The sequence below is a fragment of the Protopterus annectens genome, chromosome 8.part0 (assembly GCF_019279795.1).
Source record: "Protopterus annectens isolate FY-2018-M chromosome 8.part0, PAN1.0, whole genome shotgun sequence".
Taxonomy (NCBI): domain Eukaryota; kingdom Metazoa; phylum Chordata; order Ceratodontiformes; family Protopteridae; genus Protopterus; species Protopterus annectens.
The window spans coordinates 1,571,174,321-1,571,192,419 of record NC_056741.1 but is presented as its reverse complement, the minus strand read 5'-3'; the positions used below and the strand labels follow the sequence as shown (position 1 = coordinate 1,571,192,419).

Below are 18,099 nucleotides of genomic sequence, written 5' to 3'. Positions count from 1 at the left end.
GAGCCCATCTCTATACTGGAAAAATGCAAATTTCCTGTAATCATGGCTGCACAGGTAAAAACCACACTCTCCAAAGCCAAGAACACAGCATCAATGGGACCAGACAACATCCCAGGCTACGTTCTACACAAACTACAGAATGAACTGGCACCCCACCTAAGTACCATGTTCAGTCATAGCCTCACCTCAGGCTTTGTGCCTGCTGAATGGCGCACAGTGACAGTTATCCAACTCCACAAGGGGGGAGCCACCACGGACCCCGGGAACTACTGCCCTATTAGCCTGACGAGCCTGATCTGCAAGGCCATGGAACATATCATCATGGAACTTATAAACAAAGACATTGGTAATCTCCAAATTCTGGATCCCACCCAGTTCGGGTTTGTAAAAGGCAGATCATGTCTCCTAAACCTGATAGACTTCTTTGAAGCAGTCACCAAAGCTGTAGACAAGGGTAAGGTGATTCACACAGCCTATCTAGATCTTGCCAATGCTTTTGACACCATCCCCCACTCTGGAATTATAGATAAACTCACTAAACTAGGTATAAAACCCTATGTCACAAGATGGGTTGCCAACTGGCTCACTGACAGAACCCACACTGTGAAAGTAGCAGATTCCAAATCCAACTTCAGACCAGTGACAAGTGGAGTACCACAGGGTTCAGTCCTGGGTCCTCTCCTGTTTGGTATCTACTTCTCTGAAGTACAGGCTAACACAGAAGGTCTTTGGCTAATGATGTTCGCAGATGACTGAAAACTAGGAGCCATAATCGAAACTTATAATGATGTGGACATCCTGCAAAAGGGCCTCACTGAGACAGATGCCTGGTGTCAAAGCCATAGCCTCAAGCTCAATGCCAAAAAGTGCATTGTCATCCCCTTTGGTAAAAACTCTGTACCCATGAACTACAAAATAGGTGGTAGTATACTTAACACCGAAAGTGTGATAAGAGACCTTGGGACACAGGTGGGCAGTAGTCTCTCCTTTGATAATCACATCGGCACAGTAGTCAGGAAATCCTTCTACATGGCACACCTTATCACAAATGGTTTCTCATCCAGAAAAAAAGAGGTCATTGTTCCCCTCTACTCATCACTCATTAGACCCATTATAGAGTACAACACCTCTTTTGGTATGTACCTCACAAGACATCTACAACAACTGGAAAGGCCGCAGAAATACCTCACAAAGAGGATTATGGGCCTCAAACAGATGCCCTATGCAGACCGTCTCAAAAAACTCCAGCTTTACTCCATCGCATATCACCTACTCAGAGGTGATCTCTGCCTAAGATACAAAGCTATGTCAAACCCAGAGCTGTTGGACATGCTCCACTTAAAGAAACCCCAATCCCTCGAGCTACACGCTCTAGGGACCTAAACTTTGTCACCACAATAAACAGAACATGCCGGAGGGATAGATTCCTGTCCCAGAGACTTCCCATACTCTGGAATAAACTACCTATCTATATCAAACAAAGCTCCTCATTAGCACTCTTCAAGAAAAATCTTGATGATTGGATGGGAAATAGGAAATTCACCCCGGGGAGCACCCCTGTGGCTCTGCTCGACAGTGGCACAGGAAAATAATTTTCTTGGGTGGCAAAAGCCAGGGTACCTTTTTGGCTGGGCTTGTATAGGCCCCAGGGCCGATAGCCTAGTACCTACCTATGAAACTATGAACCTATGAGTGCTCTTCGTAGGAGTCTTGAAGTGTATGATCTTTAGTAGTTGGATCCACTGGCCAGACCTCCATGAAAAAACTGCCAGTCTCTTCCCTGCCAGTACTTGATGTCTGCTTTCCTCACTCTCAGACAAAGTAATGCTGGGTTCTCCCTTCCTGGCATACTCCATTTAGATGTGTGAGGTTCCCTGGCCATTTAAGCAAACTCTGAAAAGGATGTGCTACAGAGTCTGCATGAAGCAGACTGATGGCCTGATGCCTGCATAAATGCCTCAGCAGTATTACTGGTCTGAGCGTATGCAATAGAGGTGGTTATTTCAGTTCTGTCCATCACATCTAGTCATAGTTTTTACTTCTTAGACTGAGGGGGGAGGCTTGCTGCTAGGGAATTAATTGACACAGTTGTTGCACCAAATCTTTCAGATATTTATTTTCAAGAAATATTCTTAGGGAGTTACACCTACTCTTGTTTGTTTTTGGTGTAAAGGACTGCATGTATTTCATAACCTACTATAGTATTCCTCAGACAGAGACAAAACACAAATGGATGCATGTCTTTATAGGGGACTTGCTGCATTTCCTAACATACATATGTAAAGATTTTTTATAAAATCTTTAACAAAGAAAGAGAGAAGGAGTCAAAGCATGGTACTTATCTGAATGATCTCTCTGCCTGAAGCAGGCCACTGGAACCACAAGCTACAAAGCTGTTGAAGGTCTACGTACATGTAACATCAAGAAAGGTCTGAGTTTTGGCCTGCCATATGTCCCTCTTATATTGGCAGACCTTCTCATGCTAGGGGCTGATGTACTGCATGCATCATGAAGGTGCTGGAAGCTCTATAGGCTGGCTGGAAGTGTTGAATCCTTGGCAGGATATGCCCCATATTGTAATGGTTAATGGGAACAGTGATCTAATGAAGAACATCACTGATTCTGTCTTGGTCATTCCACAAAGTGTTATCGCTTTGTCCCTGTACAAGTACTCGTGGCTCATGGAAGATTATCCAGACTTTCTATTTGAACAGCATGGAACTGGAGAAAACATATGACAATGTGCTCTACAATGTCTTGAACTAGGTGTTACAGTAGTCCCAGGGCTAATGCTGTCTGCCATTTTATTCCATTATTCAAGTATTGAGTTGGTGTGTTTGCAGCTTCAGCATTAACTCAAATACATTTCAGGTAAGCACAGCACTCCAAAAAGGGTGCATCTTTTTTCTTCTCCTATCCATAACTTTCATGGGCATGACATCATAGTGCAGCCAAGGTCTGGAAACACTCCTGTATGGGATGTAAAGGTTGCATCTTTGATCTTTACAGATGATGATGTACTCTTTGCCTTAAGTAACTGTGATCTCCAGGATGCACTGGAATAGCTTCCTGTCTAATGTAAAGTGATATGCATGCAAATTAGTTCTTCAAATCAGAAGGCATGTCTTTCTGTCATAAAAGTATTGCTCTTTGAAGATTAAAGAGGGAGCAGCAACAAAACTGGAGGAATTTAAGTAATTTAGGGTCTTGTTCAGTGAAGTTCTAGAGAATAGACAGATTGGTCAATAGATGGTTGCATCAGTGGCACTATTGCTAGGGGTTGTACTGGAATTTGGTGGTGAAGTAAGAGCTGAATCCTAGGATGAAAGTCTCATTTTACCCATCAGTATTCATTTACATTCTTACCTTTAGGCAGGAACTTTCAGTAGTGACAAAAAGGGTGCGCTCATAGATACATGTATTTGCAGAGTAACTGATCTCATGCTCCATGATATAGTAGTGAGTTTAACATTCTGGGATGAATTCAAAAGAGAGACACTGCTGTTCTCATTGAGTGGAATTAGTTGACGTGGTTTGGAGGCTATTGTGGATGTTTCACAGGAGGTGTAAAAGGCTGAGCTCATTAGGAGAAAGCTCTGGGGCAGCCCCAGAGCATGTTCTTGGGGTTATATCTCCTATCTTACCAGACAATGCCTGGGGATGCTCTTGGGTGAGCTGGAAACTGTTTCTGGAGCTATGGAAGTCTAGTCTTTCCTTTTCAGCTGCTGTCACTGCAGCTCATTCCAGTACAAATACTTTTGAATATGGTTCTTATTTGCAAAGCATTTATACAATCTACAATTTATCTCAGCCAGTTGTTTGACTGGAGACAGGACCTTGAGATAAGTAAAGCCAAGCCCCCCTCTCCCATTTTTCACACAGGGACTTTAACACCTGCTCCTTCTTATCTAATTGTAGTCTCTTAGGTTGATCAGCTTTGAAGAAAGTAAAAAAAAAAAGCTTTCTTGATCAATTCTGTCTGACGGATCTAATTGTATGAATCATGGGTCAGCTAAAACTGCTGTGGCTTTCTAAGTATATACTAATAAAGTAGTAGCAGTAACCAACATTAATTACTAATCCACTTAGTAACACCAATATCAACTTATTTTGCAAATACCTTTAACATACTTTAGAAATTCTTGCACCTAGTTTAGTATATCTTTGGTTCATAGGAAACTCTTTAATATTAGCAGTTTTTACTAGCTTTTCTTATTTATATGTTAAATGAGTTTAATTGCAATGAGGTTATCCGCTATAAGATGATATTGAGGAAGCTTTCAAGAGAAAGAGTAAATTGTTTGTATTGTAGGGATTTAAATTTAGTCATAGTTAGTTTAGAAGTCTAAGAGATAAAAAAATCTGCAGTAATCAGTTATTTCCAAGGTCAAAAGTGTGTGTGTTTGTGTGTGTGTGTGTGTGTGTGTGTGTGTGTGTGTGTGTGTGTGTGTGTGTGTGTGTGTGTGTGTGTGTGTGTGTGTGTGTGCGTGTGTGTGTGCGAGCGCGCACGCGTAGCCTGCATCCTTCAAGGATAATACACATTCATGTTTAAGTATAAATTTATATTTTTCTTTTCTACTTTGCCAGATGCATTTCCGCAGCCTGATGTGCCAGAAGAAGGTCTTGCACGGCCTGTGCTGGCTGGAATTGTAGCCACAATATGCTTCCTTGCTGCAGCTATTCTGTTCAGCACACTGGCCGCCTGCTTTGTCAACAAACAACGTAAACGCAAACTGAAAAGAAAGAAAGGTGGGTAGGATATTTCAAAATTCTTTTGGGGGTCAAAAACATGTGGACTAAAAAAAAATGACTGCAACAGGGTTGATTTTAATTCCAGCCATCTCCCTTCTGCAGAGCAAGAGAATTTTCAGTATGCTGAATCAGCCCCAGAGAAAAGAGCTTTTGTTTCATTTGTACTGCAAAGCACATCGTGAAGTCATGATACTTTCAGCACCAAGGACAGCTCAAGGTTTCTAGACAGCATGTTCAAGTCAGGGGTGCAGGGAATTAGAACACCCTGGGGATTCATATATATCTGTGTATCTGTAATATACATATATATACATATACACATTATACATAATTTGTACATGTATGCATATATATATATATATATATATGTATATGCTAAGTGGTGTCTGAGTGGTATTGGAAACATTTAGAAAATTTGTGCATGATCAGAGAAATTATAAATCTAAATAAAAGACTGTTATGAGAACAAATCATACCGAATGCAAATGCTCAGTAAAATATATAACTGAATGACCACAGTGCTGTAAGAAAAGCAAAGAGCTCTAGTTAATGATGTGCTTAATGAGGTCTTGATACCATATTTTTGTAGAGTGTGCATGGACAGACACACACACACACACACACACACACACACACACACACACACACACACACACACACACACACACACACACACTCATACCAGGTAATTACAAAGTATAGTACAGAAGTATTAAGCTTAAACTGCAAAAGAGTTTTCATTCATGAAGTCTCCAGTAAGAAGCATTAAAAAAGAAACAAAATATCACTGAAATGCTGTAGTATTTTTGATGCATAATGTGTAAGTCCAACACACACCTGTGCATGCAAAGTTTTCTGACAAAACATTCTGGACTGTTTTTATAAAGAATTCAGATCTCATTGTTAGCTATGTACATTTAATGAAGGTAGAGGGCTCTTTAAAAGGATGAACTGGATGGATAAGGAAATTAAGAGACACAGTTAAAGCCATGCAGCATGCAGCTGAGAAATGACTGAAGTCAAACCCCATGTCTCCAGTATGTAATGCGGCACCATAAATGCTCTGCTATACAACATTAGTATTTATCATGCAATCACACTGCTGAGCATTCACAAAAACGTTACATTGCACTTGACACTTGTAAGCAGTTCTTCATGATACACATGCAGTGCTGTCATTTAGCATTGACAATTAAGGTGCTGACTTAGTTAATTCTGGAGTTGAAGCCACTGTTTCACAAGATATGCAGAAAGAACTAAATCACAGTTTAGCTCTCTTTGTAAATTGAGACTCAAGGACATGCTGCTGTGATGCAGAAATAAGTCAAGAATGGAAGCTGTTGCATTCTGTATAATTATTTATGACCCTGCCATCTGCTAATTACCATTGCATTAATTTATTTTGAGAACCACGTCATTAGATCTGTAAATTGGATGCTTGTTTAGATAGCTGAAGATGTGTAGCAGTACACAGTATCAACATGTACACACTCAGTTGTTCAGTCTTACAGGTAGCACACTTGTGCATCCCTTGTATATGATTTGCATTTTTTTTGTTGCCTTTTTCTGTACTAATATTCTTGCAGCTTGCTAGAACCTTCTCTCTGTCCCTCCTTGTTTTTGCAGACCCTCCTCTTTCAATAACACACTGCAGGAAGAGCATGGAATCCCCGTAAGTATTTTGCCTATTCAGATTTGTGAATAAGAGTTGGGGGTGGGGAGACAGAGAATTAAAAGAAACTGGAAGTGATATCACCCTTAAAACAACAGAGATCAAGCTTCCTTTTCTTTTCAGTAGCTTAATGCTTTCTAACTTATAACCTTGTGCATTTTGCATTATATATAAATGTGTTTGTGAATATTTGTGTATGTGTGTGCTTGTGTTTGTATGTGCGTGATGTTGTGATCCTCTTCACTATGAAGGACAGCTCAAATTTCCTAAGTAGTATGTGTATACACACACACACACACACACACACACACACACACACACACACACACACACACACACACACACACACACACACACACACACACACTCACACACACACACGTGTGCGCACAGACACACACGAACACACACACGCACACACGCACACACACACACACACACACACACACACACACACACACACACACACTCACGTCTTTGTGTGGTTGCATGCGCTTTTTGAACCATTGCATGTTAGTGTGTAATACATGTACTTTTTTACTGAAAACTGCATCATGTTCATGTTAAGTTGAGGAATGTGGTAAGCTTGTTTAATTTCACTGCATGAAGTAACACAAAACACAGTAAATATCAGCTAAATTGCGCAAAACAGTTAAATGAGTTTGTTACATCTCCTTGTTAAGCAGAAGACAAAGTAAACCACTAGACTTTATTCTGAGGTGCTAAATGAAGATGCTCATGTTCATTTAAAGTAATTTATTCTCTTGGGGTTGCATAGAGCCTCTGTACCATATCATCAAATGAATAAAAGAATGAATTATTTGTTCTCTGATTTTGTTCATTCCTAAGCATTTTGAGGGTAAGCCCCCACCCACTACTTTTACAAATTCTAAAATGACATTACATTGCATGACATTTGTATGATATCAGAAGAAGACAGTAAGTATCTAGTCTGCTCTTTAAGTTCTTTCAGCATTCTAACTCCCCTTTATTCCCTCTTCCTCCTCAACTTGTCTCCACCTGTTCAAAGACGTCTTGAAAGCTACCATGGATTTTCTGTCTCCTCCCTGTTTCAGTAGTTTATTTACACTTCATTGATAGGGTTAGTCTCACTAGGCCAATGGCCTTAAGATGGTATCTATACTACTGGAGGGACTTTGGCCAGGCAGAGGGGAACTTCGGCTTCTTTTTTTTGAAAGGTGCCATAGGACTTTTTCCCTCCATTTGAGCTCCCAGTGACTCAGGCAGATGGGCCCTTGGTTTAATGTCTCATCCAAAGGATGATATTCTCAGAATTACAGCACCATCATTATGCAGCACTGCAGTGTCAGCACTGGAAAATTAATCAAAATACCTAGTGTGGAAATAGAAATCACAGCCTTCTGTGCCAAGAGCAAGTGCACTATTTCATGAACTACTGAGACTGCTAATCTATTTCATGAGTTCACCACCCTATCTGTGAAATACTTTCACATATCTGTGGAATATCTGGTCACCATAGTATGCTGTCTGTGTCCTCTCCCTCCCATCCTTTCTGTTCAGGGTAACAACTTCACAATTGCCTGATTTGTTCTTATGTACACATATCATGTCCTTCTAGTCTCTAGTGAGAAAAAGCTCTAATTACTGTAGTTTTTAGCCATACAATTTCTTCTGGACTCCTTCCAGCAGTCTACTGTCCATCTCTGTACAACCTCCAGATTTGTGCCCACTACTCGAGGTGATGCATGTACAGAGCAGGGCCTGGTATAGGAGAAACTTTACCTGTTCACTTCTGGAAGCCACCCCTTCTGAGGGTACACTCCAACATTCTGTTTGCTGCTGCCACCACTATCATTCTGGGCATTTGATGCCCAATTCTGGGGGTGAACAACATGCCCCAATCCATTTTCCGGTCTGCTATCACTCACCAGTCTGATGCTTCACACCAGGATTGCTGTGGACCAAGTGCTGTACACCTACAGTCACTCACAACTTCCACAGTTCTGCTTACATGCTCAGCCCTTCCAGACCTGGGTTAAACTATCCCATTACAATCTTTCAGTACTGTACCTAACTTTGTCTCATCATTGAAGAGGTCCACCCCCCTTCCTCCTCCGATGTGTCTGCAATGAACATACTGGCATGTACTGGATGCAGAACTGACTCATGTGGAACTCCAGTTGTGACATCCCTTATTCCTACCAATGCCAGTCTCACCTTATTCTTGTTTCTATGTTCTACTACTGAGTCATGCAACAGTCTAATTTATGATCCTACCATAGAGCCATTTCTAAATAATTTAGGTCATAGGGAAAATTTGAAAAAAAGTGTCCCATCCCTCAGAATTGCTGTGTGCATATGGTTCTACTGCCATCCTAACATCCAAAGTGCCTGGCTGATTTATTAAAAGAACAGAATGATATTTCTACCACATCTCTAAACATGGGGTAGATGAATCTCTTACTGTCCCAAAATAATGTAATCATTTTAGCTGTGAAACTGTTACTTACTGGTAGGAAGAAGTGTCTTACCCATTGCAAGAACCATGCTTAGGCCAGCAAATAATTCCCCTGCTGCAGAAATTGCAATGACATAAAACAAAATCTAAGACAAGACCAGCATATTTTAACTCTGATCATAACACTGACAGTAAAAGCAAGATTTTTGTGTTTATTTCAAGAACTAAATTTAAATAACTAATATCCCCAAACAATAGTAGCTCACCATTTCACATTACTAAATAATGATAGCTCACCATTTCACACTATTAAACTATGAAAGCCCACCAGTTCACATTACTGCTCCCCATTAGAGTTATGCAAAGTGTACAGGGACAGAAGACATGCCATCACCATGACTGGGTCCTGAAAGAGCACAACAGCTTTCCAGTGTCGGCAGGTTCTGACCCTTAGTCCAGATCCTGTTTTTGCTGGATTTTTTTTTTTAATTCTACCAAGTCTGATCATTTAAATGACTGCATCAGTAAGTGTTCATTTTTCTCAGCTTGAAGGACCTGCTCTGTCCTTGCAGTTTAATCATTCTACTGTTCAGCTGTTTATTTGTCTTAATTTCTGTCCTACTTCTCAAACATTTTTATTTTTTCTTAATTTCTACCCCAATACTCAAAGAACTGCAATTCAAATAATGTTTTGACTTCCCTACTCATATTGTACTGACAGAACATATTTTCAGTTACAATTACTGTACTTTAATTATTATATTCTCTCAGCTACCCACCTTCATTTTTAAACTGTTTGTGCAGCAGCACACAGGCCTAGTTGCTGTGTATCTCAGCTGGAAGAAGAAAAGTCCAAAAGGTGATCAGATATTAAGAGGGCCAGCTCAACTGTCATTGACATTGCAATCAGGACAAGCAACAGAATAGTTGTATCCTCAGTCAGTAGCAAGTTTGTCTCAAATTCTGCAAAAAGAGCTTTGTGCAGATGCACTTTCACTGCCCCATGTGAACAGTTGTTGTGTAATACTCTAGCTGACTGAACTACCTGAGTTTACCTTTATATCATCTATCACATATGATTGACCTACCACTTCATCGACACGTTTTCCGTGAATTTGAATCTGCAACACATCTTAAATATCGAATTAATGTCGAATTTTGATGTTTCCGTCCGAGCCACACCTCCACACCAGTGCTACCATGGGTCAAAAGAGTTTGAGATTTAGCCGTTCACATATATGGTTTTCAGCATTTGGGACGTTCGCGTTTTGGAGTTCACGGAAGCGTGGTCGATCATGTTGAGATCGCATTTTTAAAGGTAAACCAACTACCTGACCAGGTCTAGACATGTCCTTGACATCCCTTAAGCCCCTTGTATTTTTTTTCTTTGCTTGGTGTAACTGAGTCACAAGGCATGGGCAAGTATTGGTAGACTATGTTTACTTGTACTTCTCAGTCAAGTTCTCATGTAACCCAATCATATCATGTGTTACTGTCAACCTTCCTCCAGCCATGAACCTATGTTGACTATTGTCCAAAATGAACAAAACTGGAGAACAACTATTTTATTCTTCAAGGCTGGTCACTAACATGTCAACAGCATGCATGAATTTCTGCATAATACTGTCACATAACGACCAGTAGTACTCAAAAGTGCAATTTTAAATACACAGTATTTAGGCATTAGTCATACTGCTTCTGCATCACCCAACTAGCACACACACACACATGCACACACACACACACACACACACATCTATCTATATTTATCTATGTGTATATATATATATATATATATATATATATATATATATATAGATAGATAGATAGATATAGATATTTATACAGACACATGCACCCACACACAATTTTTCTCAGTTTATTTGCATGACAAGAGCTTTGCTTTTCAAATATTTGCCTGTTGCTATTGTTTACTTTTACCATTATGTCACAATGCTGCATTTGTAATGTAACAATTAGTGTAAAATATAAGATTTGCTGCTGTATATCATATGTTTTATGCATACCTATAGACTAGTTTGTCAAAGACTGTTGATCGGAACCAGCTTAAAAGAACTTCTGAAATCTTTTTTGACTTGCACAAAGGTTTACTGACCATGGAGTAAGTTAGAACTGAGAAATGAATAAAGGATCTCCCCTTTCATGCATATGTGTGTGTGTGTGTGTGTGTGTGTGTGTGTGTGTGTGTGTGTGTGTGTGTGTGTGTGTGTGTGTGAGTGTGTGTTTGTTTGGTGAAGCCCTTCAAAAATAGAAGAGACCTCAGAAGTTCCATTAATCTGTTTGAATCTAGCCAGAAGTCTTTGCTTAATCATGTTTATATCTCATGGCACGTTGTATTTTTGTACACTAGTTTGATTAGTTTCATTTCATATAAGCAACTGCAAAACATTTTGCTGAAATTTCTGTTCAGAACGTTTCTGTTTATCAGTAAACAGGTAAACACTTACTGAATCCCTTTACAGTCATCCTTCTCTTCTTACCTAGATTACCTGTATCTCATTAGCATTTTTATACATTGTACTGGTAGTGGTAGCATTGATGAAGTTCTAAATTGCAATAGTCTCAACTATTGACATTAGGAATGTTGTTATACTGATTCAGAATGATGCTTATACCCAGATAAATTAACAATATTAAAGCAAAATTAAAATAATAAAGTAATAATAATAATAATTATAGTAACATCGATATTTAAACACATCTTTAAAAACTTCTGCTTCATCAGAGTGGACAGTTTCATAATTACTGCTAAAACATGGAGCACTCCACATATCATGCACTGGAATCTTCTTTATGTCCATTCTTTTAATCCCAAGGTGAGAAAAAGGTCACACAGTTGAGCCTGTTGAGACAAGCATCTGTACTGAGTGTACGTTCACCATAGCTGCTGGTGTGACTTTGCCTCTGGACATGATGTTTGTTATATGACAAAACAACTTTTCAGCAGAGAGGGCTCTTCTCACAGCTTTGCCATACCAGCAGAAGTCAAATTTTTACTGTGGGTTAGGGTGGCTTTTGATTCCAGTTAAAGTGGAGAATGTGTATAAATTTTGAGTGGAGACTAAGTCTTATCCCTGTTCCTTAGACATGTTTTTTCTATGCCTCCTCCCATGTCTGATAGTTATCATTTACCCGCCACTTAGACTTGGGCCTATTTATTCCCCTGTACAGGGCACCCCAAACAAGAAGGTGAAAGTGAACCAGAGAGCTATCATCCAGACGGTTGTTAGGGTGGCTTGATCTCTCACTGAGTTCCAGCAAAGGTGACATAATTCTCCATATTCATCAGTCCTCCTCTTTCTTGTGATCATTTATTCATTCCCAATGCCTCACACACTCAGGGAAAGCCCAATGGAGGACGAGTGCCTTTGTACACTCCCAATCCCTCCAACATCTCACATCCAACTGAGGTGCTAATGGATAAAGACTACCATTCCACTTCCCACCCCATTTACACCTTGCAACTCTGTAGAGCTGTTAATGGGACTAGAACTTCTGTTTCACTGGAGGAGACTTTTTTTTATATTATCAGTGGCAAAATCCATGCTGTCACTGCACTTTTAGTAGTGAGAACTTTGTATGGTATAGGCCGTAACCCCTTCCTGGGTAGGAAATGTGTAACCTCATTTTCATGGGAGGCCACATGTCTCCCACCACCCCACCATATGCCCACATGAAGGTTACTAGTTTCACAGCTTCATGTCCTTTTGCATCATCCCTTCCATTATAACATCTCCTTTTAGACGTTGTGGCATTGGATGTACTGCTTCACCCCCACCCCACCCCCGCTTGGGCAATGCAATCCTCACTATTCCAGCTCCAACAGACATATGAGGCAGCTAATCAAACTCAAGGTCACCTATGCTGTAGTCATGACTCTATCCTTGTATGCCAGGGAGCTGGTTATAGCACAGGATGTGTGCTTCAGTGTTGACCTGGAAACAAGTGACATAGACTGTCTTTGGTTTTCTTAGAGCCAAGGTTTTTATTCCTTCCGGATTCTGGTTGTATGAATTTGAAGAATGTAGCAGATGACCTTCACAGATCCAGGGATCAGCTGCACATGTTAACCAGTCTTCATCATTAGTTACAAAGGTCACTTCTAAATCTCAGGCTTAATACAAAATTATTTTCCAGCTCCAAGTTCAGTAGTCCATTAGCCATAAAAAGTTGATCATAAAAAGGAGGATAAGATTATTCTTGTAATAGTTTTCATAACTGCTACAGTTCATTACAATAGCACCCACCTCCTTTCTGGTTGTACTCTAAAACAAAATGTCTACTATCCACCCCTGGTACTTGCATAGCAACTTATGTCAAAATACGTAGTCACCATATATTTGTAGAATACAGTAAAAACATACAAGGTATGTAACAAAAATAAAAGAAACCATGTTCCACATTGGTTATCATTACAACCCAAACTGAATAAATAACTCTTTAAGGACCTCTTAAAGTAAGCCAGGTAGAACACTCTGTAAGCCACCTTGATAGTAAACACCAGAGGTGCAGAACCTGAATCACCAGTGATGAAGCACTAGACATTTCAAGCAATGCTCCTTTTGGCATCTATTTCTCTGAAATGAAAACAAATGCTGAAGTTTTATGTCTGACTAAGTTTACAGATGATTGCAAGCTAGGAGTTATCATTGACTCCCCTGCAGACATTAGCATTCTTCAAGAAGGTCTATCTCTGACTAACAAATGGTGCCAAAGCCATGAATTTAAACTCAATGCTAAGAAATGCATAACTGTACCCTTTGGGAAGTCAACCATCCTGGTTATTGCCATGCTGATAATATGCCCTTAAAAGTCGATCCAGTGGCCAGGGATTTGGGTACACAAAACAGTAGTTTTACCTTTGACCACCATGTGGCCACAGTGGTGAGGACATCCTTTCATGTTGCCCTTCTTTTAGGTAAGGGCATGGCATCTAGGTCCATAGAGGTCATTATCCCACTGTACTCCACCCTTATCAGACCAATCATTGAGTACAGTTCTCCCTTTGGTATTTACCTGGCCAGGCATATGCAGAAACTAGAGTGACCTCAGAGGTTCCTTACAAAAAGAATACAAGGTGTAACAAACCTGCATTATGCAGAGTGACTCAAAGCCCTTTCCCTCTACTCAATCTCCTACAGATTGATGAAGAGGTAATCTATGCCTGGCATACAAGGCATCCACAAACCCCACAATTATAAGTCTCCAACATATTCGTAAGTCAAAGAGTATCAGAAGTTAAAGAGTACCTGAAGTATAAGGTCTAGGGAACATGCTGAAGAGACAGATGTGTCCCAGAGACTGCCTGTCTTATGGAACAGGCTTCCCATCTATGTGAAGCTGAGTTAGTCTATTACCCAGTTTAAGTGTAACATAGACTAGTGGATGGGGAATAGGGAATTTACACCAGGCCTGGCATCCATGTCCCTTATGGACAGAGATAGCTTATAAAGTTACAAAGACATGCATCTGGAGTGTTTCTCCCCGGGCCTCTGCTGAAGATTGGCTTTGTTCCAAGTCGGACTTTCCCAGTTATCAAATGTTAAATAAAATCAATAAAGCCTGTCTCATACTGTCCTGTGCAGATACAGGACATCATTATTCTTTTAGGAAAACTTGGCTAGGCTTAGAAAGCCCCCACCCCCCGGTTATTAGACGAGTAACAATCTATGAATCTATGCTCCAGGCATTGCTAGCAAACTCACAGTCACAGGACACAGCACCTGAGGCAAGCAATACAAAACAGTTACCTTGTTCTAGTAAATGGGGCCCAAGTCATGTAGTAATAAAAATACTATTGTCAAGATTTTAAATATTATACAAAATCAGCATGGGAATAATGCCTCAATAATGGTGTGTACTGCTAAGTAGCCATAATGCAGAGCTTTGTGCAATCTCCAAGGAAGCTCAGTTTAATGGACATTGTTACACTGAAGGTAAGACAAGACTAGGCATGAATAGCAGCAGAGACCTCCTCAGTATATACTAACTGCTTAATTTTGTGGTGTTACTAAGCTGAAAATGAAATGGCTTAACCATGTGAGCCACATGATTCCCAAATGTCAGGCAGCCATTGAGCAAACACCTAAATTACACTCTTCTGATGCAAAGTTCTGCTTATTGGAAAAACAGATGTCAGAAGTGACAAAGCACAGGAATAGTACAAGGTGGCACACATTTCCAAGGTTTCATTGTTATGCATGCTCATTTTGACTTACTGCTGCTAAGCCAACAATGAACCTCTCCTAGTCATCTGCAAAGATTGCACCATCTCCCTACATTCCCGATGGAGGGAGCAGCTCTCTTCTCCTAACTAAATTCCCAAGTGGCAGCTTAAACACTGGAGATCCAAGATCAAACCCTGATGTACTCTATAACTTAGAATGTAAAAAGCAATAGATATTTAAACCCAAACACACTGCCTGGGTATTTCTTTAAAGGACGACAGCATTCCATTGTAAGACAATAGTAAAGAAATCACAGTAAGAACTTATACTCCCACTCAGATTATCTTGATTCACAGTAAGAAATTCCACACAGAAAACTGTATGAGCATAACAAGAGTAAAAAGTGTTGACATCTAATCATAAAGAGCTTGCTTCAGTTTCAGAAGTATTGTTTTTTTTGCTTCCCACCTTGGGAGTGGAGTGGGGGATGACCTAATTACAGGTCTGCTGCCACACATCTCATCTAAAGGATGTTGAAATGGTCATAACAACCACTTTTAAGGAATTTCTCATCTGTTTACATAGATACTAATACATTATTTCATTTTTGACATTGATGTGGAAATGACCATAACAACCATTTTAAGGAATTTAACATTTGTTAACATAGACACTAATAAATTATTTTATTTTCGACATTGATGCTCTTTTAAACTAATTACTGCCAAATAATAAGAGATGGAGTGTTCTTTATCCACCCTCTAAGCTTATTTCATTTTAATTAAACAGTGGTTTTGTATACATAAAGTCAGCACTTCCACAAACTCTTTACACAAGTAAACATACATAGCCACTGTTAATCCAAGAAAAAATGGCATCCTCTTCTACAATGTGATGCTCGATGCCCTGTTTATTTACTGCTCTAAGGGCACCCTATTGAAAGGCTATTGTCTAAGTGTGCTGCTTGTTTGAATAGCATGTGAAATGTACATTGGAATAACTCTTCAAAACAAAATGATAAAGACATGAAAGAAAATGCATCTGTGGACGCGATGCACAGTAGGTTTGTAGGTGTGCACTAGGCTAACAACCGCATTTTTAAACCTAGCAATGCATCCCAAATCTCTAACAAGTTCTGGTACCCTTGATAAGTATAAGCTGGAGTTTGGGAAATGAAACATTTACAAGCAGGGGTCTGGGAGATGAACCACATATAGGCTGCCTGTGTCTGTTACAGACATAGGTACCAAACCAGGAGTGAAAATTCCTGCTCTCCATCCAGTTGCCCAAGTTACATTTGAATTGGTTTAGGGAGGAAGTCTGCTTCACATAGATGGGGAGTCTGTTCCAGAGACAGGATGGACTCTGGAATACATAACTGTCTTTCCAGTAGGTCCTATATATCTCATTAAAACTTTAGAATGGGTATTTCTGGTGCCATTTTCTCTGTGGTTATGTCAGAGGTTCATCAGAGTGAGGTCTCACAATGCCATGTATGCCAGGCATAGATTTCCGTTCAACAGCCTGTTGGAGACAGAATATAGGGATAGGGCCTTGAAGTAGTCTGCAGAAGACATGTTGCTTACACCTTGTATTCTCTTAGTAAGGAAACTCTGTGGACATTCCATTTGTTGGTTGTGCCTAGTTAGGTACATACCAAAGGAGCATTGTACTCAAAGATGGGTCAGATGAATGCCAAATAGAGTAGAACAATGACCTCCTTGGACCTAGATGCCATACCTTTGTTTATAAGTTGCACAGCATAGAGTGATTTCCTCACCATTGAAAGCATGTGGTTGTCAAAGGCTCAATTACTGTCTATGTGTGCCCCCAAGTCCCTGACTACTGGGTCAGATCTTAAGAGTGTGTAATACAGTAGTTACTGAGGTGGATGACTTCCCAAAAGATACTTTTATGCATTTCTTGGCATCTAGCTTTAGTCCATGGCTCTGACACAAGTTATTTGTTTGTGTCAGCCCTTCCTGAAGAATTTGTGTCAATGGGGGATTCTATGACTGCTAGTAATTTTCAATCATTCTGCTAATTTAGTCAGCCAGAGGCCCTTGACATTGGCCTTGGCTTCAGAGAAGTAAATGCAAAAAGGAGCTGTCCCAGGACTGATCCCTTAGGAATTACACTTGTGAATGGCCTCTTTGTAGAGGTGGATTCCCCAAATTCTAACTTCTGTGGGTCCTATCTGTGAGCCAGCTGGCTATCCACCAGGTGGGAGGGTGTCCAGTGTCTGGAGGTTTCCTATGTCACTAATGATAATGTATATGATAATTCTTTCCAATGCTTTGCATGTGAGACTAGTGAGACTTATGGGTCTGTAGTTTCCAGGGTCTGTAGCTGGCCCACATTTGTGCAGAGGGAGGACTGTTGCTGTTCTCCATTAGTGAGGCATGATGCCTGTTTGGAGAGTACAGTTAAATAGCAATGTCTGACGGCCTGATAGGTCATGTCTCATGCTATTTAGATGGCAACCTGGGATATTCTTTGGCCCACTGATGCAGTGTTCTAGACCTTAGAGAGAGCATGGAGGACCTGTGATGGTATTTCCTGAGGGGAAGTTGAGTGGGAGAGAGAGGGTAAAGTTGGAGCTGAATTTGTGTTCCAGTAGGTTTGCTTTATCTTCTGGCTCAGTAAAGGTGGCTCCATTAATGATGAGCTCTGCACACAATTGAGTATTGCCTTTGAGGTTGCGGACATAGCTAAAGAATGCCTTGTGGTTGTCCTTGGCCTGGGAGGCTAAATTTACCACTAATTTGGCTTTGGTATACTTTATTTGTCCTCTTAGTTGTTTGTTTAGTTTGATGAGAGTGTTTTTTTATCCTTCTCGGTGCGACACTTCCTAATTTTTGCCATGATTTTTTTTCATTCTATTATACAGTCTATTGATGCTGTTATTCCACCAGGGTGGCTTGTTTTTTGAGTTAGTTCTGTACTTCTTCCTGGCTGGTACAGCTGCCTCTATGCAGCTATTAACACGCTTATATAAGGCTTCTGTGAACAGTTCTGCATAGGCAGCAGTGTTCTCGGGGGACTGA

General features: G+C 40.3%; 1 protein-coding gene across 1 annotated transcript in view; it reads left to right on the top strand.

Moving 5' to 3' along the window:
- The window catches only part of IGSF9B (immunoglobulin superfamily member 9B), a 3,189,659-nt gene that overhangs the window by 2,396,477 nt on the left and 775,083 nt on the right, over positions 1-18,099 (top strand). Inside the window, exons 16-17 of the mRNA XM_044081131.1 lie at positions 4,588-4,749; positions 6,379-6,424. Coding sequence (XP_043937066.1) covers positions 4,588-4,749; positions 6,379-6,424 — 208 coding nt within the window. The remainder of the gene's footprint in view (positions 1-4,587; positions 4,750-6,378; positions 6,425-18,099) is intronic.